Source organism: Dromaius novaehollandiae, chromosome 1 (assembly GCF_036370855.1).
Source record: "Dromaius novaehollandiae isolate bDroNov1 chromosome 1, bDroNov1.hap1, whole genome shotgun sequence".
Taxonomy (NCBI): domain Eukaryota; kingdom Metazoa; phylum Chordata; class Aves; order Casuariiformes; family Dromaiidae; genus Dromaius; species Dromaius novaehollandiae.
Window position 1 is genome coordinate 52438049 of NC_088098.1, and position 26295 is coordinate 52464343.

The 26295-nt window shown below is 39.8% G+C and overlaps 1 protein-coding gene across 1 annotated transcript; it reads left to right on the forward strand.

The window, feature by feature from the left end:
* The first annotated feature begins 3706 nt into the window (after positions 1 to 3706).
* Positions 3707 to 25438, forward strand: SLC25A17 (solute carrier family 25 member 17). Its single transcript, XM_026101666.2, has 9 exons — positions 3707 to 3917; positions 8547 to 8607; positions 9672 to 9738; positions 12807 to 12958; positions 15397 to 15513; positions 17483 to 17628; positions 19651 to 19746; positions 23997 to 24079; positions 24801 to 25438. The coding sequence occupies exons 1-9, from the start codon at positions 3765 to 3767 to the stop codon at positions 24946 to 24948; spliced, it is 1023 nt and encodes a 340-aa protein (XP_025957451.1). The 5' UTR covers positions 3707 to 3764; the 3' UTR covers positions 24949 to 25438.
* Positions 25439 to 26295: the final 857 nt, after the last annotated feature.

Sequence of the window (26295 nt, forward strand, 5' to 3'; positions counted from 1 at the left end):
TTCTGGAATAGGTTGGTCTTCTCATGGCCTTACAGTTAAGCCTGCCCTTGCCACATTTGTATGATCAAACCACACTATTTAATTAATTCCAATTGTCAGCACTTGCAGTCTCATTTGTTCAGATGTAATAGCTTTAATCCATGATGCACTGCCAGTTTGATCCAGTTCATCAGCCTTTTCTGAAAGATAAGTTTTGCAACAGATTCAAAAAGTCCTTTTGAAAGAATTAAATCTGTCTTAACATGTTTCCACTCTTAACGACTTGTCAGTAATTTCTGAGCAAAAAAGGAGACATACATTTCTAATTTTTTTTGTAAATTGTTTTAGCATTAGAACAAGGAGAGTAGCAGGGTAAAATAGATTTAAAGTTCAGCGTTTCATCCTTTATTTGTTAAGGTAAGACACAGTGCAGAGGCAGTAGATTTGACCCTCTTGAGTCATTAATAATGTCCTCATTCTTTGTCCTGAACCAGAAGCCAGAAGAGCTGTGGGCAGGCCAAAGAAAATCTGTCAACTCTATTATTATATTATTTATTATCATAAATAACTATTATTTATGCTCAAAATCTGTTACCTTCTTGTATAGCAATCTGATAATGCAGAAGCAATACAAACATGGCTAGCATTGTGTGTGCGGTGATAAAGGGAGAATTATTTAGGCAAATGTTAAGATTCAGTTCACATACAGCAAATGTGTTTGTAGTTGTTTAACTTGGTTCATTTCTTCTGGGCTTTCTGGTAGAATGGAGGAATTTGAATGAAGAAAGGGAGGCAACCTGGGCTTTCTGTCCTTCAGTATGCTCCATTTGCATGTGCTACGTGTTTGCCTGGAGTATGGTTGGATGTGCTGTGTTTCTGTGAAAGCCCAAGGATGTGTCTTCATGAAGCTTTTCATAGGTAGGTTTCAGTTTTTCCCTACAGAATACATTGATTTGTCTTGCTCGACTTTAATTATCTGTATTGTGTCCATTGTTTTCCTTGAATAAATTCACTAGGTCTGTATGTTCCAAAATAGTTCAGCTGGTTTTGGAATAGTGAAATCATTTGGTTACCTGTTGATGTTCTGTTTTGCAATAAAGGCAGGACCTAGTTTTGTATTAAAAACGCTGCTACATAGAATCGTAATACTATAGAATGGATTTACATTTACAATGGATATCTAATTTACAGCATAAACTGATTCTTAATGGAAGCTTCCCCCAGCACAACTAGGGACAGAATCACGAACAACAGCAGTAATGCAAGTGAGCTCAGGTCCTGCTTGAGCAGTTTATTCTAAAAGTCTGTGTGGTTACCTTGATTGTGTCAAGTGTTCATAGCATCTGAGTTAGCATGACTTTTGCCCTGTGTTTGCAGAACTTGCTGCTCCTGGCAGCTTCCGTGACAGGAGGCAGACAGTGAAGTGTGTACACCTTAGTTATAAATTAAGGTTTGAGTCTTTTGCATGGGGGTGGGGGGATCTTATAAAAAAAATCATTTTATTGGGACTACCTGGGGTGTAAACCTTGCATAAAACAAATGACAGCTGTGGCCTCTCAGCTTGCCAGCGTCAGCATCTCTTAACTTCTGAGTGCAGGGATGTTAGAGCATTTCATTGGAAGAATGATTTTCTCAAACTAAAACGTTTGCCTGGGGCAGACTCACATTCTTTCTTTATAGCCCCCAACCCCACCACCCCGAGAGGACCATGGGATTTTCCTCACAAAAGGGAAAAGTTATTAGACCACCTGATGAAAGAATGTCTTCCAAGGCGGAAGCAGCATATCCAGCTGTGTGATAGTGAAACTCTTGGGAAGCACGTGTATGTTAACTGTCCTGTCCTTGTTCAGACAGTGATACAGTGGTTCCTACTGCAGGTGTAAGTGCTAGGAGCTCTTGCAGTTCAAGCAGAGGGCAGTTGCAGAGTTGTGGTTGAAGAACTAAGAACTGCAAACACAGAGAAAAATTTAGAAAGTTCTTTTTTCCTGTTTGTAAAGGGAGAATGAAAAGGAAGATGGAAAAACAGAAGAGAAAAAAAACCAAAGAAACTGGGAGTAACATGACACAAAACTAAGGATAATTTTCATTCCTATCTTCAATTATATTTTTGTGGAGCAGAGGGGAAGCATTGGTAACATAGGCAAAGCTTGAAGCTATCTGGAAACCACTATATGACATGAGGAGAAAAATGGGATGGGAACAGAAAGCGGCATCATTGTAATTGATTTTACAAACTGTGGCATGCCCCATTTTATTTCCTCTGCTCTTCCCTGTCCCGCAGAACCTCTTCTACATAAAAAGAGGATGCTATGGGATTCTCATTAGCAGTTTTCCAAACTGCATATTCAATAGCTTAGTCTTGTCACTGTGTGCATTTATTAAACCCTGTGAGCCTAAGCTGCCCTGTCCTTTAGCCAGCTGTCAGTATATATAGTGCAGTCTTTGTAGCATTGCTCTTTCCATCCCAAGCCAGCATAGCGAGTGACAAGTTTAGAGATGCTCCATAATAATATGCTATGGCTGCGATCTCTGTAGGTGGTGGACAGTCTTTTAGTCATGAGTGCTGGGCTGTATCAGGAAAAGAAGGATAAAAGGGACAGTGTTCCAGGGTGGAGAAACCATGAACTGAGAAATGAAATACAGAAATAGCAAGGAACAGAAGGAAGAAAGGGCTTAGGAGTAACGGAAAGAAGCAGACAAAATACTCAGAAAGAAGGCAGCAAGCATGATCAGTCCACATGGAGTAACCAAATGATTAACTTGAAAAAATGTTGTTTTAGATGATACTGGACTTGTAGAAATAGCCTGAAAATTAGGAAGGAAAATGAAAAGGTCTGAAGCTAGACAAAGTGGAAAAGAATGCTGAAGGAAATATTGTTTTTCAGTAATTAAATACTAATGTTAGATGTTTTGGAAAGGGAAGCTGGTGGTGGAGAGAAAAGGTATTATTGTAGTTTCACAGGAAGGAACAATGGATTTCCTCAGTATTCCCAGTACCTACCCTAATTTTGTATTTTTTCTTAAGGTTACAGCAATGATGTACAAAACTAGACACATAAAAAATGCATCAGCTCTATTTTCCAATCTAACTGCTTTTTTGGGTTTAGGGTTTCCATTACTGTGCTTTTCCCCTGCTTGCTCTTATTTATTTCTAAATGGTAAAATTCTCCACATAATGCTTTCTCAAGCTGTCTCTCCACCCTTTCTGTTTTAACAGGCAGCCTCATCTGACTATAAATAATTCTGTTCACCGCGGGTACCGCTTCCACCACTGCCACCCCCAAACGTCTATTGTCAGCTGCCGCCTGCTATGCTGCCAGCGCCTGTCGTGCCAGCACTAGTGCGGGGCCGTTACGTGCCTTCCTCCTCCACCGAGCGGGTTCACGCACTCCAGCCGTTCCCAGCCCCCACGAGGCTCACGGACGTTTCTACTCGATGCCTGTGCGGGGCCCCCAGGGAGCTCTCGCCGGCCCCGCAGCCGTCACGGGAAGGGGGGCGAGAACAGTTCCCGCCGGCCGGCCCCCGCCTCAGGCGCGGCTGGCGCCTCGTTTCCCTGTCAGCGCCCCGCCCCGGTCGCGCACAGGGGAAGGGGCGGCGCCGCGACGGCCCCGTGGCAGTTGGCAGGCGTTAGAGAGGACCCGGGGGGGGCGGGGTAGGGCAGGAGCGCGCGCCTCCTCCTGGCCGTTGGGGCGCGATAGCGCGCGCAGACCGCGGCTGAGGGCCCGCGGGGGAAGGGGCGGGGCTAGAGCCCACGTGACTCCGCAGAGGCGCGGGGGGAGGGTGGTATGGCGCGATTGGGGACGGCCGGCGCTAACTTCGGTCTCCCCGCGGCTGCCGGCGCCGTCTTGCAGCCGGTCCACCTGGCGGCGGAGTCCGCGAGAGCCATGTCGTCCATCGCCTCGTACGAGAGCCTGGTCCACGCCGTATCTGGGGCTGTGGTGAGCGACCGAGCAGGGCCGGGGGCTCGCGCGGCGGGGGCGACCCGGGTTCCCGCCTCCTCGGCGGCGCGTGGTGCCCCCGCGGCCGTTGGCCGTGACGTCGTGGCGCTCGCGGCGGGGCGGAGGGCGGCCGGGAGGTGGGGGTTCACCTCCAGTGTCCGGGCGCTTGAGGGGCGGGCGGGAGGTCCGCCGGGTTGCGTTGAGCCTTTGTTTGCAGGGTTGCCCGAGGTGCAGCCTGAAAAGTGCTGCTTTGTACGGCGTCGGGCTGCCTTGGGCCGGAGGGTGGCTTTGGTGGACTCGCAGAGGTGGCGAGAGAAAGGTGGTATGTGTGGGCGAGTTCAGCAGGTCGGGCCCAGCGGAGGGCGGGAGTAACCTAGCTGCGGTGCTTCAGGGATCCGCTGAAGCTACCTGGCTCGTCATTGCTCCAAACCCTTTCCTGTCACAAGGGTTTGAAGCGAAGATTCCCTGAACCTTAGTCTCAGCTTTGCTGCTGATCCTACTGGAGCGTGTCTGCAAAATGCTGACTTGGCTTGCTGCTAATTCTGGATGTGTGATTTAATAAACCTTGAGGCTGACTCTCACCCTGGGCGACTGAAGCTTCTTGAAAAGGCAATAGGAGCTGCTGGTGTTCTCTCTCAGAAAGTTAGCATGTGAATATCTGAGGTTGGGCATCATGTTAATGATGAAAACTTAGGCCTTATGGAAGCTAGGGGAGAGGGACAACACTTCAGTAAAATAAGATGTATGTAATCATGTTGGCATCTCAGGGAGGAGTATGTACAGTAATAAATAATAGTTGCTGTGTATATGTGTATAGAAAATAGAGATAGAAGTTATCCTAATCTACCTAGTTCAAACATTCTTTTCTGAGCTTCCCAGGGTTGTCTTGTAACAATTCCCCCCTTTTGTTACCAAGATTTGGGGTACCAGAAGGATTTTCTTCAGATAGGGGACCTCATTTTATAGCAGAAATAGTACAGCAAATCTCAAAAATTCTACAAATTAAATGGGACTTACATACCCCCTGGAGGCCACAATCCAGTGGAAAAGTGGAAAGAATGAATCAATTAAGAGACAGAAAGGGAAATTGTGTCAGGAGACTCAGATGAAATGGACTGATGTTTTACCTCTGGCATTATTAAGAATCAGAATAACCCCAAGGGTTAGGGAGAAAGTCCATTTGAGATTCTGTATGGTAAACCTTACACTGTAAATTTAACTGGAAATGAAATGCAAATGCACATTAAGGGTGATCAAATTTTAAGTGATTATCTCTTGTCTATGGCAAAGGTTCTTACTTCTCTCTGTAGGTACATCCAGTTAAGATCTCCGGTACTTTTAGATTCCAGCCGGGAGATCAAGTATATCTTCAGACCTGGAAGGATGAGCTGTTGGTAGAAAAATGGAGAGGACCATATCTTGTACTACTAACAACAAATACCGCTGTGAAAATGCAGGGAATTGATTCCCGGATGCACTACACCCGAGTGAAAGCAGTACCTCGAGAGACGTGGAAAGCTGAACAAGTTCAGCCTTTAAAGTTAAAAATATATAAAGATATATGAGTTGTATTAGAAGCGAATTGGTTTTAAATTTAGATTGTATTCAGGGAAAAATTGCTTTAATCTGTTTCTTAGGAATAGGGTTAATATTGTTGTTACGGTATCTGTGTAAAAATGATGTTCTCCTTAACAACCAGGGGAGAAATGTGGTGGTTAGTTTGTCTAGGTTACCTGAGCCAAACAATTCAAGGGAATCAGGAAGGATTTGGGGGTCAAAATCTCCATTTGGAAGTAATTACAAAATCTATGAAGATAGTTAACCAGAGGGATTGCTGGGTGTGTACCCACTTCCCTGAACTTTCCAACAAGGGCTTCCCACTAATTGGAGTGCCTATGAAACAACCAAACAGGAATGGGAAGTCCAGAGGGTGACAGGAGATTATTATCAATGTATCCAAAGATGTAATAATAGTAATAAATGGTGGGAGAAAACTATACTTTATGGAAAGCAACCGATCAACTGTACTGGAGCCATTAAGGTAGGAGGTTATAAAGATTGCTCTCGGATACCTGAATAGGTTATAAGTGGCCAAGTAAGGAACTAAATGGGTGGCGTGTTCCAAAAGGTAGTGGATGGTATTGGTTGTGTGGAAACAAGGCACGAAAAGTGCTACCTCCTAATTGGTCAGGGACGTGTACTTTAGGGGCAATGATCCCTAATGTTACTATAAGAAAAGAATTGAGTAATAAATACCAAAAATCCTGGCTAAGAACATTCATAAGGAGACAAAAGAGGGTCAATAATCCTTTAATAGATCGACCTGCTAGGTTGCAGTCATTCGTAAGGTGGCTGTTTCCACAACTGGGAGTGAGTGAACTTGAAAAAGCAATAGTAAATATTTCAGCAGTTATTGAAAAAAATAGGGAATAAAACCTCTGATGCCACTGCAGCTTTACAAGAGGAGGTTTCAGAAATTGCTAAAATAACTACCCAAAACAGGATGGCTCTAGAGATGTTATTGGCATCTCAGGGAGGAGTATGTACAGTAATAAATACTAGTTGCTGTGTATATGTGGATCAAAGCGGGAGAATTTCTACCGATCTAAATGAAATCTGGAAGCAGACTGAAATCTTACATGGGGTTCAGAAAGAGGATACCTCTTTTGGATTTGAAGAAACATGGAAATGGTTGACTTCCTGGTTCCCTGACGTGAGCTCATGGGTTAAAAAGTGTTTAACAATTTTGGGAATGGTGTTAGTAGTTTTTGTATGCGTTTATGTAGTGATTCAATGCATTTGTAGATGTTGTACAAAATTAATATGGGAAAGATTTTAAAAGAGTGAGACTAATATGAAAATGATCATATAAGTCTCAAAGGGTGGAATTGTTACAAGACAACCATGGGAAGCTCAGAAAAGAATGTTTGAACTAGGTAGATTAGGATAACTTCCATCTCTATTTTCTAAAAAAAGAAGCATTCTTTAATCAAGGGCATCCTAGAACTGCTAATCCTTAACTGAAGACCTTGGGACTTGAACTGTAAATTATTGAACTGAAGCTGTCTAGAGGTAGTCACTTAGATAAAACTTGCTTAGCATGAGTAGCTAAATTTGCTGAAGCCTTAGGCCGCACTCCTAGTTCAGTAAGAAAGGGCCCCAGAGCTGGTGCAGGCTGGAAAGATAAGGGAGTTACCAGCAGTCTGCGTTCCTGTGCCCCACACTCTGAAAGGGAGGACATCAAGGCTTTGAAATAAGGCCTGCTTGGGCGCCAGGACCTTGGGAAACAAAGCCTCCTCTCGCTGCTGAAACAATGTTAATTAAGGGGTCTGGACTATCTCCCCCTCGTCAGGACCTTGGGGGGTAACACCTACTGTCCCTGCTGGGGCAGTGTTAATTGCTGGAACTACTATCTCCTTCTCATCAGGACCTTGAGAGACAGGGGTGGGACCCGGGGAATGAAGAAATTGCTAACCAATCACTGTAAAAGGGAAAATTGCAAACCTGGCAATTTGTTTGTATAAATGCTACTTGAAAAGCTGGAGGGGTGTGCTTGATTTGTGGGAAACCACTGAGCACCCAGGCTTGCGCAACTCTGAAATAAATAAGCAAATGTCTCTCCTGAGTGTGTAATTATTGGCTTATTGCACACCGGGCAACAAATCTGCTTTTCGGACAACAGATGAGTCCTTCAACTTTGCTGTTGCTGGGAGAGCTATGGGTGGAGCCACAGCTTTAGCAGACACTTCATTAGTCTAATACTACTGTAGCGTGTTAACAAGTTTCAGCCAAGGCAGGGTTTTTTTTGCGTTAGGTATTTTTTTCCCAAAGCTGTGCAGTATTGATGCTAAAGTACTAAAGGATGATAAAGCTCAGTGGCGGAGGAAGGAGAGGGAACAGCTACTTGTGTGGAAGATAAGGGTTTTTATAAATATGGTATTTAAATCTGTTGAAAAAGGAAAAGGGGTGCTGGCTTTTCCATTTAAAGGCTTTAATGGTTGGATTGCACGAGAAGTGAAGGGTACAAAAATCTCGTAACATCTGGGCCACGATTTAATTCATTATATGTAGTTCATGCTCCAGGGGGAGGTCTTGGTAGGCAGTGCTTAATTGGCTGAACTGGAATTTAGTACAATGCTAAACTAACTCCTGAAAAACATACTATCAGGGTTTTTAATGAACGTAAGTGTTGTGGGGTTTGGGGTTTTGTTTTGTTTTGAAGTAAAAAAATTTATTATATTCCTTTCCTCCACCTTTTTTTTTTTTTTTTTTTTTTTTTTTTAAACCAGAGATAGGGCACAGAGGCTAATGTGAGGCAGTGACAGTGCAATATGTTTCTCTGTTGATTCCCGCTTTATCTGCTCTCAGACTTCAAAAAACTTTCCCTTTGGGCAAAAAGCTTCTAATGGTTTTAACTTGATCTAATAATTTGCAAGTGAAAGAACTCCTTTATAGGTATGGGACCAAAAAATCACTTTGGGTTAACATTGGTATGTAATGGAGTTTATCCCCTTTTTAAATTGCTCAGCCCGCTAGTTTCAGGGTGAGAAATGAAGGGTTACAGGGAGTCTGGCAGGCATCTGTACAAGCAATTGATACACTATATAGCAAGTTTATTTTGTTTTTCAGGGCAGTATGACTGCAATGACTGTATTTTTTCCTTTGGATACAGCTAGGCTTAGACTTCAGGGTAAGTGTCAAACTCCACTTTCTTTGTATGATGGTGTTTCTGTTCATGTTGGCTTGGGCACTCTTAAAGGTGATTGTAGGGGGACCTCTTATGCATGATCAAGAACTTTAATTGTGTAACACTAACCATTAATCCCTAATCCCTAATGCCATTTTTCCAGCTGAAAGAAATTCTCCCTTTCAAAAGTATTGAGCAACCTCTTAATTAGCTGAAAAGGCTGTGTGGTCTGCAGCCACACATGCCTTTTAAATGGTCATTTTAGACTGAAAGGAGATATCAAGGTGAGAGATTACACAGAATGACATTTGTGTGCTGTTTTTCTTTTCAGCTGCTGAGAACACTTCAAACCACAGGGGCAGTACCATGAAAAACTTACTCTTGAGAATGATTTAAGGGGAAAATTCAGGAATAGAACTGGGAGTAGGAACATCTGATGTTTCCCAAACTTCAGGCTGGGCATAACCTTTGTTACTCTAGCGCTGTATCTCCTAAACAGAAGTCACAGAATCACCAAGCATTTTAACACTGTGGCTAAAGCACTTTTAAGAACTAGAATAAGATCATCAGCCAAGTCTTCAGGAATATGTGGGTGAGAAATTAGCACTATATTGCTGTTCAGCAGCTTTCAACACAGGAAAATGCAGCTTTTTGCTAAGGCTTAGCCATTTGTAGATAACTGTAAAAGATGGCTTTGCTAGTGCTGCTAGTCTGGAGATGAAAGAATGATTTTGAAAGCAGTGAGGCAGGTCCAGTTCTAGTCTCTTACCTAAAGTGAACCTACCTTCAGTTCATGTCACAACTATAAGGTTAGGAATTGGTAACTGCAGATATGCTGGTGACCAAAAGAACCTGCTAGTCTGGGAAAGAATAAAAAGCCAAGCAGCCTTACCTAGCAAATGAAAATAGGGAGGCGCTTTCTGGAATTGTTGCACTCTTAGGGAAGGTCTGTCCTGTATGAGGAAGATGAAATGTACTGTTCTGGGGTATGTTCAAATAGGAAGGACAAGAATTTGAAAATGACCAGAATCAGAATATTCTAAAAGCTTGCTTTCTCTGTTTTCCAGTTGATGAGAAGCGGAAGTCTAAGACAACACCAGCAGTCCTGTTGGAAATAATCAAAGAAGAAGGCCTGTGAGTAGATACTAATTTTCCTCTTGTTCACATGTAGGCAAGCTCTACAACTAATTTGAATTTGCATTTAAAGTGGAATACTTAGCCCACATGAATTAGTGGAATACTTAGCCCACATGATTTTTCTCTGTGGACAGATTTTCACTCTGAATTAAAATGTCCTCATGGAAGTGTGATACAACTTAATTTTATGTATTCATCTTTAGTTAATTTGGATTAAGTTTCTTGAGCACCTTATGCAATCAAGCTGTTTAGCTGTAGCTGTGCCTCCTTTAGCAAGGTAGCTATCTATGCCTTTTCAGAAATACAGGTTTGTGTACAAACGTACCTTCAGGTACCTGATAAACCAGCTTTGTCTGCCTGGATTCTTGGGTGTATCGATTTCTGGTAGCTAAGATGAAACTCTCGGGCAGCTGAGCCACTTTGAACAGGAGAATTGCGACATGCTTTCCATTTGGAAGTTTCCTCTCCTAGCCATGTGGAAGATAGCAATAAGTGACTATATGCTTACAAGATTCAAGATCTACTTAATAGTAGTTAACTTTCAGCAATGCCATGCTGTAATATCTGCCTCAGAATTTGCCTACTCTATTCGTCAGCAAAAAACAAGTGTGCATGTGTTCTCCTAGCAAGCATTTTCTGAAATGAATCCCTGGAACTTTTAAGTAGACTACAGTTTCCAAGCCACTAAAGCTGACAAAAGTTTAGCGTGGCCAATAGCGTTTTGCCACCCTTGAACCTGAGCGATTGGCGATTGTATACATGAGAACATCTCAGTCTGTTAGTGCTCTCTTTTGTTAACACTTCCGTGTTACGCACCTCACATGGGGGTGGTAAGTAAACTTCAATTAAAAAAAAAAAGAATTAAGAAACTAACTGAAATGGAGAGACTGGAAAAGTGGTCATCCTGCTTTTACTGTGAAACAAAAATCGGTATTTCTGGAGAGAGGGGAATGTTTTTTCCTCTGCAGGTAGTGAGAAGGCCTGGCTAAGGAATGAGTAAACTGTACTGTTTTTACAGAGCTGTCTGGAACAACAACAAAAACCCCAACAAACACTTAGATGTAAGATCATAAACATCTTGCCAGCATTAGCTGGTAGAGTTTTGTTCGTATTACACTGTTCTGAGAGTGGTTTTAAAAAATATTGCTTTTCTCATCTAGAAATGAAACAAAGCAAAAAAGTTTAGCTAATGGACTTTCTCACTTCTGTAATACTTTGTCAAACAGCCTTTCTCTCCTCCCTGCACTTTCCTCCTCTTTTAGGAGATGCGAAAGGTGTTCACTATTGTACACTGAGTTCATCTCAAGGCTGCAGACTGTAATACAAGTTTAGGTTTTGTGTGCAGAAGTATTTGTATGTAGATTTCAGATGCTGACACTGACAAATTGAGTCATTAAAACAAACTTGTGCTTTTTGTCTTAGTTTCCCATTTTGTACTGCAAGATGGATGTTCCTTATGAAAGTCATCAGAAGTAGCTCTTAATAAACAAAACAACACAAGCTAACACAATTAGAGGACATGGTCCACAGAGAGTGTTTCCCTTTTTCTTTTCCAGTGCAGAAGAGATAGGTGATACATAAAATTATTCTACTTCTACTCATGAGTAACTATATGGTCAGTTAATGTGTAATTGTAACTGTGTGGGCAGATAAGCCTATAACTTCAGAAACTGTTCCAATAACTTGGTATATCCCCAGCTACGTGGAAGAGAGAAGCACTGTTGCATCTAAGAAGACCACCTAGTGTTTGCATCATAAGAAGTCAGATACAGCTTTTACCAGCCTTGCATCTTTTATGGTCTCCTTGGAGACCCTTATATTTTGTGAATTGCCAATGTTTTCATGGATACTAAAGAGCCTCCATGATTACTGCTGGTCATTGAGGACATTTCTTCCTCTCCTAACATGATGTAAGCTCTCTATCTAGCCTGTGCAGCTTCAATGGAGGTGCATATTATTATACTTTCAGGGTATATTGTAGAACATGCCGGGGATATGGGATCGTTGTCGAGGCGTCCCTGTTTTACACGTTAATCAAGCCTATTAGAGAAGGAAGCTTTGCTAGTCAGCTGCTATGAAATCATTCTTAAATCAAGACAGGTTAAGATGATGCACAAACAGAAGGAATTATTCACAGCACCGATAAGGTAAGATGGCTGTGAATCATAAGGTTAGGCATGGGTATTTTTTTCATCTGTGATTAATCTAGTTAAATTTAAATAGGAAGGGTCTTTTTCTCACCTAACTAGCTGATTTGCTGTAAACTTCAGTGCAAGGCGCTTATTAGAAATTCCTTCCACCTGTGTACCTTGTACCCCAGGTTGCATCCTTTGGAGAACTCTCCTTGCGCGAGTATGTTAACTTCAGTAACTAGTCTTCTGTATTTAAATTTTGCATGGTAGTCTAGACAGATTTAATTTCTCTTCCTGAAACTAGTTTTTCGTTTCCTTTTGAAAGAATAATTGTCTTTGATTCTGTCTCAGTTGCGTTAAGCATTGTTTCGTTTCCTTAGAGATGCAAGCCTCTGTTTACTGGGGTGTTATCTTTTGTATTGGACTGACTGGCAATTCCTTTTCTCAGTAAGGATGAAGATTCTATTCCTTGGAATCTAAAATGTGCATGTTTCAGTATATAGTATTTCCCCTTTTAAAATGAATGTATCAGCCTGTTTGTTAACATATACGCTTGATACATATATTCATCCCCTAGACATTGCTGGCTCTTGGTTGAGAGCAAATATGGTGGTAGTAACCACCTTGGACTGAATGAGCCCCAAGCATTTCAATGTAAATATATTGTAACATACTTTTGCAACTCCTTTTCAATAGAATTATTCGTGATTATTATTATAAATAACTGCTTAACTTCTATTATGATACAGTTAGGATTTTTGTATGGTTTGTTACCATTAATAATGAAGACATGCCTAGTTAGTGTTTTATGTAGTCTGTAGTATTGAGTCTCTGGGGACCCCACCACCACCTCATGCCCGCCAACACGTAAAATCAGCCAGATCACATGCAGTACTTTGCTAATCCTTACCTTGTCTTTTTCCTCTCTGTTAGACTGGCGCCATATCGAGGATGGTTCCCTGTCATCTCCAGTCTTTGCTGCTCCAATTTTGTTTATTTTTATACTTTTAATAGTCTTAAAGCTCTCTGGGTCAAAGGTCAGCATTCAACCACTGGAAAAGACTTGATTCTTGGGGTTGTTGCAGGTAATAGAAATATATTTTTTAGTATATTCTAATGAAATTGGGATTTTTAACTATATAATGTTCTCCTTGCTTTATGAAATCCATTGGAGGTCCATTGGATTATAGCTCTGATTGCTTTCTGTGTCCTCATCATCTCATGATATGTTTGCCTATAAACTGTTGTGAATTTTGGCACAAAACACAATACTATTACAATGTGTTACTTTATCTGAGCCTCATGTGTTCTTACCATGGTATCCAGGCATCATCTCTTAGATGCAGAAAACAGTGGCAGGGAGAGGTGATAGTTTTTTGAGAGGAGGAGAGGAGAGGGAGAGAGAGATGCAACTTCTGAAATATTTTCATTTAGGAATATACGAACTTTTTAATGTAAGGATTCAAATGCCAGTTCTGGGATTTCTTTTTGGGTCACCTGAAAGTAACACTTTAAGTTCATAGATATATGCAAGTGTGGGGGAAGTATGCTTTCTCTCTTATCCCTTCCCCTCTGTGGATGCAACAACAGCTTCTTAAGGGATAATGATACTAGTGTTTTTTTTTCTAGCAAATTCAAGGTGAGAAATTACCACTTTGTGCCAGTGTTTGCTACTGCTGTTCTGCTGGAAGAATTACTCGTGCAGCCACACTGAAACCAAATTATTGGAGCTTTAAAAAAAACTTTAAAAAGCCTGTGGTTTATCTTAGGGGGGGTATTAGAAGTATTTGGGCGGGGATAATAGAAGTATTTTTACTTCTAGCTTTTTTTTCTGTTTTACTTTCAGTGTAGGCCCAATTGATGAGCAAGTAGTTGGGGGAAAGTAAGAAGGAACTTCTTAAGTTGGCTTTATCATGGGAGAAACTTTAATGTAGTTGTATTCTAGGACAAAAGCTACAGGAATTTGGCTAATAGCATGTCAGCTAAATGACTAGCTCTTACTCAACATGCTATTAAATCAGTAGCTTATATCCTTGTCATGGAATAATATCTAGTGTGAACTGAAAAATTCCATGTTAGGTGTTCAGTGTTTCTCCTTACCCATTTCTTATTCCTCCTACTGGTGGCAAGAACAGAGTGGACAAATACCAAAAAAATACCCTTTTCCATTCTGGAAAATGAAGTTATATGATTTCTCCTTTAACTGAGTTGGAGTGAAAGATGACAAGCAGATTGTGCTCTGGCCTAGCAGACTGAATTGCTGCATAATATTATCACACTGATTCTAGTCAAAAGAGATTAGTGGCTTGCCTTTTCTGGTACTTGGTTTCTTTCAAAACTTTTTTTCTGAGAGCTGAGTACAATCCTTATGAAGGATACAGAAATATAGTTAAGCTTATTTTCTCTTTTTCCGAATACCCTTCCCCCACTTAAACAAACAAAGAGGCACAATGTAGGTAGTAATACCTGAAGCTTCACTTTTTTCAGTTCTACTGTTCTTGATAGCAATATAATGTGTTCATCCCAATATAATGGAGTAATCCAGTCTGTCACTGGGACTTCTACCAGTGGGACCAATGTAATAGCAATTGCTAATTTTTGTGATGCAGAAATATCTGTAAGAAAGAATAAGATCAGAAGCTTGTTTTTAAATAGCTATCTTAAAATAATAGTAGCCCTGGCCATTACTGAACTGGAATGAGCTGTTAACAGGTGATTGCAGAAGTCATGTGACTTAATCTTTCTCCCTGTTGTTTTAGGACTGTGTTTTGTAATACCTCTCTTTGTTACAACCTGATATATCTTTGTCCAGCTTTCTTTCCCTCCTCCCCTTCCATTCTGATGGTCAACTTCCCAACTTTTCTGTTGGGGTTTGTTACTGTGTAACCTTTGAGCCTTTGTCACCTTTGAGCCTTACTTCAAATATTTCCCAATTACTGTGTTTTCCACCTTAATTGTCGCTTAGTATCTCTCTAAAAAACTAACTATTCTCATTCTTTTGGCTGCGTAGGAGATCTGTTCTGGTAGTCAAACTACATGCATTTATCCGTTTTAATCTTTCCTCATAAAATAATCCTTCTACCCTTCTCATCATTCTGTGTGTTTTCTTCTGAAAGAAGGCAGTCTGCAAGTCGTCATGGAGTAAAGTAGGGCATGAGTGTGTATGGTTTCTTTTGGCTCTAGAATGATGTAGAATGCAGCAAAGTAACAAGCTCACTTAAGATTCTTTCCACATGTTTACATTTGGTGGGTTTTTTAACGTTTTGGGAAGGAATAGCAGAAATGCCTTCCCATTGCATGTAATCTGCTGGCAACTAATTCATGGTGGAGTAGTAAGGGGATGCCTGAAGGAGCTTATTACCAGTTATCAGTTTACTTTTGCTGTATGCTGTGGTTTTTTTCTTCTCCCTCTTCCTAACAGAAATTTCTGTAGTGTGTGGATTATGATAGGAGTGGATATGAAAACATTTGAAACCTTGTGGTTCTTGCTGATTTTCTTTTCTTTGTGCTGTGTTTTCATTAGGTGTAGTAAATGTACTCTTGACAACTCCTCTGTGGGTAGTGAACACACGTCTGAAGCTGCAGGGAGCAAAATTTAGAAATGAAGACATTGTACCAACCAATTATAAAGGCATAGTAGGTAAGCACCTGTTGTTGACTGTAGCCAAATAAAAGTTCATTACATGAAATACCATATTGATGATTCTGAAGATCAAAGACATCTATTCATGTAATAGATTTCACTCTAGATTCTCTATGCTTCCCTGTCTCTTTGCAGTCATGCTTTGAAAAAGGAGCTGTACTGTCCTCTTCACATGTTCAGTTATTGGATTGTTTTTTGAGATTGACAGGAAATCTCATTTTGCCACCTTTGATAGTAATTAAGAGTTTGTAGAATGCACACCTGTAACCCAAAGACCTTTTGCAAAGGCATGTGTCTACTTGCACAAATCCTGGCACAGTATAATCCTGGAATGTGGTAACTGGAAGTCTAACTTTAGACTGACAGTTTGCAAATTAAAACTTTACTCATCTTAGTCCCTTGACCACCCACTCTTTCAAGATGTCTTCCTTTTAAATAAAAAAAAAGTGTGTTTTGTTTATTTCCGTGGGTATCAGAGTAAATGTTTTGCTAGCAGTATAAGATGGGAGGCAATTTTTAAATGCCTCTTGAGAATTCTAGCACATATCTATGCCAAGGCACCATCCCAAAGCCTGCTTTCTTCTGGCACAGTGGTCCTGTGGCCCTCACTTGTCTCTTGGAAATTGCAAAAGAGTAATTCCAGAATCCCCTTTTTGGGGGGGGGAGGGATGTTTTTCCATGAATTCTTTCATGCAATACAGACACTTAAGCCTGTTAAGTCTATTCCTCCAGGGGCTTTTAGTTAAGTCAGACAGCTAGTTCTTCTTCAGGAATCTGGCAGCTTTCCTTCTGGCAACTGTATACTAATCAAGGTAAGTTCACTCTTGCAGAATTCAGCAATTTCCCAGTCTTCTCCTAGATCTGTGCACTGTTAACAGGCAGACTAGTTCTCTAGGAGTCAGGGAGTCCTCCTGAAAGGCCAGTGCTAATTTAGAGAACTTTCTTTAAAAGCAACTTCTTCTGAAATCAGCTTTCAGGTCAGAGAACTTTATCAAGTGGTTCTTCTGTTTGTCCCCCTTCTTATGGAGGAGGAGGAAGAACATACATTACCTTTCTCACGGTTTGCTCTACCAGTGGGTGAAAAAAATACTTATCATATGGAGCAATTCCAAGATTTCTGGTTTTAAATCTCCTAATTTAAACAAAAGCCCAGCAGAGGCTTTCACGTAATGCTGATTCACAGGAACACTTCTTCTGTTGAGTACTTGTGCTTTGTCATTCTTTAGATCTTTAGTGACATACTTGTGGAACTCCCAGTTGGTGGCTGGCACCACTGTCTCTGCTGTCCATAAAGAGAACATATCAATCTCTTGTAAAGTCCCTGTAACAAACACTGCAGTGCTCTTGTTTGAAAAATCGGTCTCCTAAAAATCACTGTCTCCTGAAAATCCTGGATGCTAGGGGACAGGGATGAATTGATCACTTAAGTTTTCTGGTGGTTTGCTTCCTGACAAGTACATTTCAAGCTTGTATCACTAGAAATGTACAGAATGTTTAAAAACTGTTTAAGTGAAGGTAACTCATACTTAAAGTGAGAGTTTAGGTGTGTCTTTAGTCCCTCGATTCTGGTGGTAGCAGAGCTTGGCAGAGGTAGTGTTCTCAGTCAGCTCCTAGAAAGAATAGGGTATTGAGTGTGATTTGCCTTCAGCTTGGCCGGTGGTTTTGAAGAGGGCTTAGAGGATGAGTACTGATGCTAAGCTCTTATGAAAAAGAGCGCGACATATGCACAAAGGATAAGCTTTAGTTATGTTAATGGTGGTGTGAACAAGAACCTGCTCTGTCACTATTATTCCATTAACTTCTTGATTAGGATGGAAGATAAAAGTGTACATCACATAAGACTGCAGAGCCTAAAAGTGTTTTTTTATACACTCTGAATATCAGCCTTTACAGTGTAACTTTTCCCGTCTTCTGCAGTCAGAATGTTACTCAAAATGTGGGTTTTTTTTCCCACTTTTCTTCTCAGATGCCTTTCATCAGATAATACGAGATGAAGGAGTCTTAGCTTTATGGAATGGTACTTTCCCCTCCCTGCTGCTGGTCTTCAATCCTGCCATACAGTTCATGTTTTATGAAGGCTTTAAACGGAAGCTTTTGAAAAAGCAGCTGCAAGTGAGTAGGTTTTGAGGACAGATGATGGACAATTCTCTGTTGTAAGACAGGTTCTTTGACATCTGTTACTTGAGCAAATTCAGAAGTATGGGTTTGGTTTTGGTTTATTTTTTAAAGATTATTTTTGAGTTACTTATCTTTTTAAAAGATGTATTAATCATGAAGTCAAGTGAGGCACGAATCTTTTATGTCCCTAGGTAAGTTATTCCTGTGATGAATTTCTCTTCTTGTAAAAATAAATCTGCACCTCTTATCTAGTCCACGTTTGTTTAGGCATAGTTTTCAGTTCTTGATTTAAATTGAGGTTTCAGTTCTAACAAATCTCTTTCATAACTAGGTATTTACAGACTGTTTTGAAGTCACCTCTTAACCTTCTCTCCAGTAAATGAAGTATATTGAGCTTCTGAAGTCTCACAGATTTGTTCTAGACCCTGTTGTTATAATAACACTTTTTCCTGAAACCCTCAATTTTTCAATATCCTTTTTCTTAGGATGGGCATTAGAATTGAACATAGCATTGCAGTCATGATTTTCCCCATTTCTGTAAAATAGAGGTAGAATTACTTATTCTACTTATAGAATTACTTATTCTGTTGCCACTTGGTGGTTGCCCTCCCCCTCACCTTTTTTTTCCCCTGTTAGATAAAGCATTTCACCTGAACTGATGTTCATTTTATGTTCTAGCAAAATAAAAGCATTTGTGTTGTTGCATTCTAGGATAATGTAGTAACATATCTTTAAGCTGCAATGCTTTGTTGTTAATTTGTGACTTTAGATGTATTTGGCTATGTTAAAATATCAGGTCATATGAATATTTTACCAAGCCATCCTGTTTTTCTCAAGACAGTGAAAATATCTTTAAATCAGGTATTGCATCATGATTAAGGATAGGGTTGTTTACCATCTTTAGTCAATACTGCAGCTGTAGCACTTGATTTGTGTGTGATGGATCTATCCAGTTACTTTATGGACAACGTACCTTTTGAGTGGCTAGCTTCCCTTTTCACTTTCTGCGTTTTTAATTGCCTGTTGGCACTACTCCACATTCCCATATTTCATTGCTTATGTTACTTTTAAATAACTTGCTACTACTTTAAGTTGGGATATGTTATGTCTATGGAAAGGGGAGGGGGAGAGCACCTTTTCCCTTACAGCTGTCTTTCCATAGCTTGCTTATTTTGGCCAACATTTTTCTTCTCATTTAACTTTCTCCTGATGGTCAAGTATGGCAGGTTGACCTCCTTAAGACTTGCATGTGTATGTGTATTTCTGATTGGAATTGACTTATTTTATGAATTTGGAGTGTATTTTGATATGGACATCTACTAATTTTCACTGATTAATTCATATTATCTGTTAGACTGAAATACAGTGTTATAGCCTAAGTTGATTACAACTAATTTGATGCATTGTGGAACATTGTGGGTTTTGGGGGTGAAGATGGGGTTCTAACAAGAGTGCTGAACTAATAGAGGATGAGATTTTTAGCCTGTGTCATCAAGACTAAAATTCTGCAGGATAACATAGTGGTTATAGCTCAGGATTATAGAATGATGTTTAAGGAGTCTTTTCAGTATACACCACGGTTCTAGTGAGAGCATTTCATGTGACTTGTTAGTCTAAACATTGCAAAATCTGAAATGCTTATGGACTGATATGTTTAATGCAATTTCCCTTTTGTTTTATCCACTTGCAGTGCTTTAAATTGATGTAGTTATTTAGCTTTATCTTCACTGTGTTTCAGTAACCCAGTTATAGTGAACAAGTGAGAAATATAAAAGCTTGTGAGCAGGTAGAAGTTACATATAACCTTTAGTTGTGGTAAAGTGAGCTAGAGAGCTGGACTGTAATATTAAACTCTTAAAAGAAGAGCCAGAGAATCTGTGGAATTTTTATGCCTAAGATGCTTAGATAACTGATATGCCGGTAGCAGGTATCAGTACAGAATACTCAAACACACATATAGGTAACTGGCAGATTTAGTGCTATGTGGAAGTAATGTTTTCATTTTATACTCAACAGCTCACATCTTTGGATGCTTTTGTCATTGGTGCAATAGCCAAAGCAGTTGCCACCACGCTCACTTACCCCCTGCAGACAGTACAGTCAATTCTGCGGGTAAGTATTCATTCCATATCAGGGTAACTACATCTGACTTGTTCTGTAAAATGCATGGCCTGTTCACATGCCTTGTTTTTCCTGAAGTAATGAACCCCTCTTTTTGGGAGCCTTTTTGAGCAATGCAGGTCATGGGCAAGGACACCTTTTTCCTCTGATACCACACTAAGGGATTGTGGTTAAACTTGAAAGAATTGCACACAACTAATATCAATTAGCTTGTAGGATTGACAGTATAATGCATCAGCATGGTGTCTCCCAAGAGCTGATGGCATCATATTACTTAAAGGCCTTGCAAAAATGTAGGTTCAGTTCTTTGAATATAAATAGAAAATATGTGAAATGGGAAATGAAAATTAAATCCTTTAAGCCCAATTTGTTTCCGGATGACCTAGGGTAAATCCAAAAAAATTCTATTCATGAGTTTTGTTTTATTCAGATGACTGCCTGACCTCATCAGTAGCCAGAATGTGATTCATTAGGGGAAGCTGAGCTTGCTCATAAATAATGTGTTTAACCACTTGCCCAGCCGTGTACGCTAATTGTAGTGGTAATGGAAACACTTGCATTTTTTCTCACTTGCAATTTGTACCCATGCTTGGTAATGCTGCTGTCAACACTGTGTGTCAATAGAGTTGTAATATTGGAATGAAACCAAGTGGTTCTGTGGGAAAAAGAACCCTGACCTTACATAAGCAAGTGCTCTAACTTAATTATTGTGCTTCTTAATCTACTTTTTATAGATTTTCTTGTTGATTTAATAACCATTAAAACATTAATAAATGTTTCCACATGAAACATAATGCAATTTTTGCTAAATAAGGAGAAGCTCTAATTGTGGATGTACTGTAAAGCCATTATATATGTTTAAGAACTTGTGTAAATTTGGAGAATTAATTGAATATATAGAAAGCAAGCTCTCCATGCTAAGGTATCAATTTTCAGGCTTGTCTAATAGGGATTTTTGTTGTTGTTCCTCTGGATTAAAGTGATTTTCATGCAAATTTTGCAATTCTTTTTTTTTTCCTTCTCTCTAATTTGGGTGTGGATTAGATATATTTTGATTTTTCATAGCCTGTAAAAAGATAGTTTGGATGCTATATTTTAAACCAACAGGAACTGAATATATTTTATTACTGTGTTTGTTACTACTCTAGAAAGATGTTTGGTAAAACTTTTTCATGGCTTTTATGTAGAAGGAACTTCGGTTCCCTTTTACTTCACTGCCCTGCTGGTACAGAAAATGACATCCATGCTATAGACATAAAGTTTTTCAGCAGTCATTTTTCAGAAATTTTCATAACTTTCAGTTATCAATTGTCAGTTATCAGCTGACCCAGTGCCCTCTCATTCCCTGTCTTAACCCATGTGATTCTATGTTAACAGCCTGGGCATGTCTCAGCAGTTAAACTGGTAATACAGACTTTTATTACTGAAGTGACAGGTACAGAAACGCATACTAAGCAAATTTTACATTGTTTGGATCAGTTGTAACATCAGTCTGTTTTTAATTTGTGATATGTTTTCTGCTGGTATGAGGGTGAACTAGAAGGAAAGTGGAGTGCTCTATTTCAACTCGAGCATTGCACAGCAGTACGGTTCTGGTGGGGCAAAACCCATGTAACTCCAACCCTCGCTTTCTTCCACAGTTGCTATAGAAATCGTTCCAATCTTGTGACTGTCACTTCATTCCCCTCACCCCCCTTTGGCTTTGAACAAAATTCTTCTTTCTTTTGGCGGCAGTATCATTTCTTAAGAGAAGGGCAGCTCTGGTAAGTTGTGCTGCTAACCCAATGTACAAACTTTTCCTCCAGCTGCTGCTGCTTACTGCTTACCTCAGCCTAAGTCGTCTAGCATCACTGCTATCTGGCCTAAGCAGTCATGGGCTGCCTTTGTGTTAGAGCACAGGCTAAGCATCGGTGTCCTGGTGATGGTGGGTTTCTTCTCAGTGGCCCACTGCGAAATAGTGGCTGATATACTACTTCTCCATGCCAGTCCTTTTCTGCCCTGTGGTGATGGAGAATACAAGAACCTTATCTCTAGTTCTGCAGTTACTAGGGGTTACTTTTTCCCTTTTGCTCTATAAAAGAAGTAACAAGGAGAAATCCTGAAAGTTTCTGGTGAGAACAGCACAAACATGCATCTGGGACTTCAAGCATATCAGATATCTGTGCTATGCAGTTCAAGTTTGCACTGCTTTACGGTGTATTTTCTGATCTAAAGCTTGCATTGTTAAATTTGATGAAGTGTTCGTCACTCGCACTGTGATGTTCAAAACAAAAGTTAATAAAGGCTTAGTATTTTCAAAACTAAGATTCTGTACAAAGTATATTTCATACAAGTCATACAGTCATTGGGTTTTCTGAAGCAATGTTAGCAGCCTTACTCGCAAACTAATATAACCTTTGCACAATTCATGAAAACTTATACATCAAAATTAAGTTGTGCCCTCAAAGTAGACGTAAAGGACTTTCTTTTTTTCTTAAACCCTTAGAAACTTGTTGTTTGAAAGTTATAAGGATTCTTCCTAATAAAGTCTCTACACCTTTGTTTGCCACTCACCAGCAAAGCTCTTTTCCTGGCTTGCATAAAAGGACCAGTTATCTTGTGTAATAGATAGTGCTAAGCAGCTTCGAGCTGTGCCATTTGGTATGTCCATCTCCTTTTCAGTCATTAAAAATACATGCCACTGCAGTTACTCATTATGCAGTGAAACAGCTTCTTTAGCCTGTGTGTCAGAAAGCAGTGGATAAATGGAATTTCCCGCTGGAGAAATGGCAATACTGTTAGTGTTCTTAGTGATTGTGGAAGCAAAAATTCTCTTTAGAACTCAATCCTCTTTTCTTTAGTGTAAAGAATCCTAGTCTCATTGTGAAATCTTCCACACTAATCAATGAAGTATTGATGTCCCAGGGAGAAATAAGCTTTTTTTTCTTCGATGAACCTTTGTTCACAGTACAACAGAATAGTCTGATGGGTAGAGAAGAGAGAAGGAAATGCCTGATGCTGGTGTAGTTTGGAAATCTCTGGGTAACCTGGGCAGTGATTGGCATTGTAACTTGGAACCTAGTTAGCATTTTTTGGGGGTGCATCTGAGTTTTTGACAATAATCTCTATTATTGATCTGTCAATGTCAAATCACTTAGTTGCTGATGGGAAACTCATGGTCTGTGAGCTTCTAGAGAGTGGTATTGCACACATTGTCCTAAAGAAGGGAGCTTTCCAACAGTGTTCAGTTGCTGCTGTTTTCATTTGAGCTCTTAAGGCGTTTAGCAAAGTGACCAGTGTCATCTTGGTGTTTTCTTATAATTTCTGGACTTCCTAAATCTACTCGCACATTCTATCTATTGTCAATGGTAGTTTCTTAAACCTAAGAAGCAGCGGTTGCCTGAATAAATTCTGGGAGAAATTCATCTACAAGCAGTTACTTGATTTCATCTTTCTTTTTGACACAGTAGCATAATACAGACTCCAAAAGCTATTTGGCTATGTCATTATAAATGCAAATGTGGCAACCTTGCATATTAATAATTTATGGTTACAGTTTGCTGACAGTGCTACTGATCTGTGTCATATAAGAGTATCAGTGGATGTGAGAAAAGGAATTGCTGAAATTGCTAGTTTAACACCAACACTTAAAATGAGAGCAGCAGCTCTACTTGAAAACAGTTTGGGGACATGTAAACATACTGAGTAAAAGAAAGTATGATTTAGGCCAGCTGGGTAGACGAAACAATTTTGGATTCTTCTGCAGAAGTTTCGCATGTAGATATATTCCTCAAAGACCATTGCTGGGCATATAAATTTTGGTTTCACCTATGCAATCTCAAAGAAATAATGGTTTTCAGATATATGAGGCTTTGAATCTCTGTTAAATGAAGGCTGCACAAGCCAGAAAGTACTTGTTCTGAATTTTATATTCCTATTAAGACTATGCAGGTCTGGTAGCTGGAGAATCCTGAAAACTGTTTTCCTCTAGAGCAGTCAAAAGAGAGTGAACCTGGCTCTGTGTAACACTTTTTTAGAACCCATCTTATTACAGCAAATGATATTTTAATGGTTGATACACAAGGTTCAGTAAAATGTAGTGTAAGCTTTGGCTGTACTTCTTCATTGATGGATAGTACAACCTGGAAGATACTAAAATAGGTTTAGGATAGAGTCTTCAAATTTTACCCATATATTGGGGTCTCTGCTTAGTAACACAGGGAAATAGTACCAACGAATTGCTATTTCTTCCTTTTTTTCAGTTTGGACGACACAGATTGAACCCAGAAAACCGGACTCTAGGTAGTCTTAAAAATGTTCTTTACCTTCTTCAACAGAGAGTGAGGTGAGCTTTTAATTTTTTCTCACATGATATAAAAGACTGAGTATTAGTAATACATTGAAAACTTTGCTGAATCTAACTCTTGTTTCTTTTTGCCTTCCATCACCTCTTGCCTGAACTCCCTATTTGATTCAGGCTGTCTTTCGTAGTACATTGTAGAATACACAAAACCAAGTAATTGCTTGTTCATATCTGTATGCTAATTGCTATCAAGGATATCTACAGATACCAGTTCATTCTCCTCTGGCCTTGAAAAGAAGCTGTTTTTTGCACAAAAGACTTACCTTCTGCAGAATTTTCTCTTTAAAATATTATTAAGGGCTGTAAGATTCTTTATATTGTCTTATTAGTTTAACTTACGGGTTTGTTTGTTGACTAGTAGTTAATGGAGATCACTGCTGTTTTAGGGAGCTGGCTGTTTAAATCTTATGTAATGTGTCAATTCAGTTTGTAATAAACTCATGTCTGCATTGCAATTTGCTTTCTGTCACTTTCTGTGCAGACACCAAAAATAGAATGTTACAATGTCTCTCCTATTCTTCTCTGCCAAATATAGAGTATCTTGGTTAGGCAAAGTGTGCAGGAAGTTTGCTGTACTGATGAGTATGTTCAGAGGATAAAAGGGGAGTTAGGCTCCTGAAGTATCAATTTGAGTACTTCTTTCTAGTGTTCCTGTTTACTTACAGAAAGCTCTCTACACTTGTCATTTTTGTTTTCTTCTTAGGCGTTTTGGATTAATGGGACTCTACAAAGGCCTTGAAGCAAAGCTCCTGCAGACAGTCCTTACTGCCGCACTTATGTTTCTAGTGTATGAGAAACTTACTGCTGCAACCTTCACAGTCATGGGATTAAAGCATTCGCGGAGGCATTGAAAAGGGAACCTGTGCCAAAGAATGGGCATGGAAGGAATATATGGGGTCTAGAGAGGCACATTCCATTTTAGAGACCAGCCTGGGTAACACAGGGTCCTCACTTTCTCTTTATTTCTCTTTTGTAGTCACCTCCATCTCCATTATTTGGAGAAATTTGAAGTAAATTCTATGGGACTTGTTGCCATCCCTTTGGGGATAGCTCATTCCCTCCTTTTCTGTGGATTTGCTGTGTTAAGAAGCAAAATGGAAACCTTATTTAAGCACTTGAAGTGAAATTTCTACTATTATATGATTTAGTTGACATTCTTGATAAAAATGGATACCTCTTACTATCCTTAACTTTCTTGTTTTCCCTCAAACTGTCCTCAACTATTCTTCTATGTTTACTGTCAATCAACAGCTGTCAGGGACTTGGTTTCATGTAATTCTCCTTGCAAGGTGTTCATGTCACTTGATTTTGGTTCATTAAAATAATTCATAAAGAACAAGATTCTTGACATAGTTTTCATTTAACTTCCAATATATTTGGGATGATATATCTTTCCTTGCCACAAAAATACCTGGTGGTGAGATTTCTGAACTCCTAGAACGTAGGTTACTAGTGATTGGGCATGCTGCCTTCTTGACTCCACCTAGCAAATTTTGAGTCTACATACGAGGCTACTAGGAGGAACATATAACCTCTTGCTCTGATAGACTACCTCAGTATGTTATTTGGGAGATTGTTGCTTAAAAAAATCATTATGGAGGTGCTGAAAGACTGTTAGCTTTACTCAAATGCAAAGTAGTTCTGATGGCATCTTGGTTGAAATCTATGTGGCTGCTAGATGTTTTAATTCAGTGTCTCATATTTTGGTCTGTATGGCATGAAGGAGCAATTTTTTTTTCTGGCTGCTATACCTGTAAGAAGAAAGTAAATACTTGTTATCTAGCTGATAAGTGCTTACCTATCAGCCAGTGTGGTTTCAAAGGAATAAAACAGTACCTGACACTTTTGCAAAAAAGCCAGATACAGTAAAACTGTGGAGTGGAGTGCTCACCCTTGCTGTGTCTTTGTTACTCTTAGACACTGGCTTGAGAAATTTTGCATTAAACTCTCTGCTCAGCTCTCCTGACCAATTGTATTAATTAAGCAGTTTCATAGTGGGATGAAAGCAAAAGTGACTGAGGGTGCGAATGTATCTAAACTCTTTAGTGATAGATTATATAAAACAAGATACATCCTTGTGCACGTGATATTTGAAACTTCGTTTCTTCTGCTTTTTGGAGTATTGATTTAGACATTAGACTGAGTCTACTAAAAAGCTGCTTAACCACAGATGACTGAGCAAAATCAAAGAGAGCTGA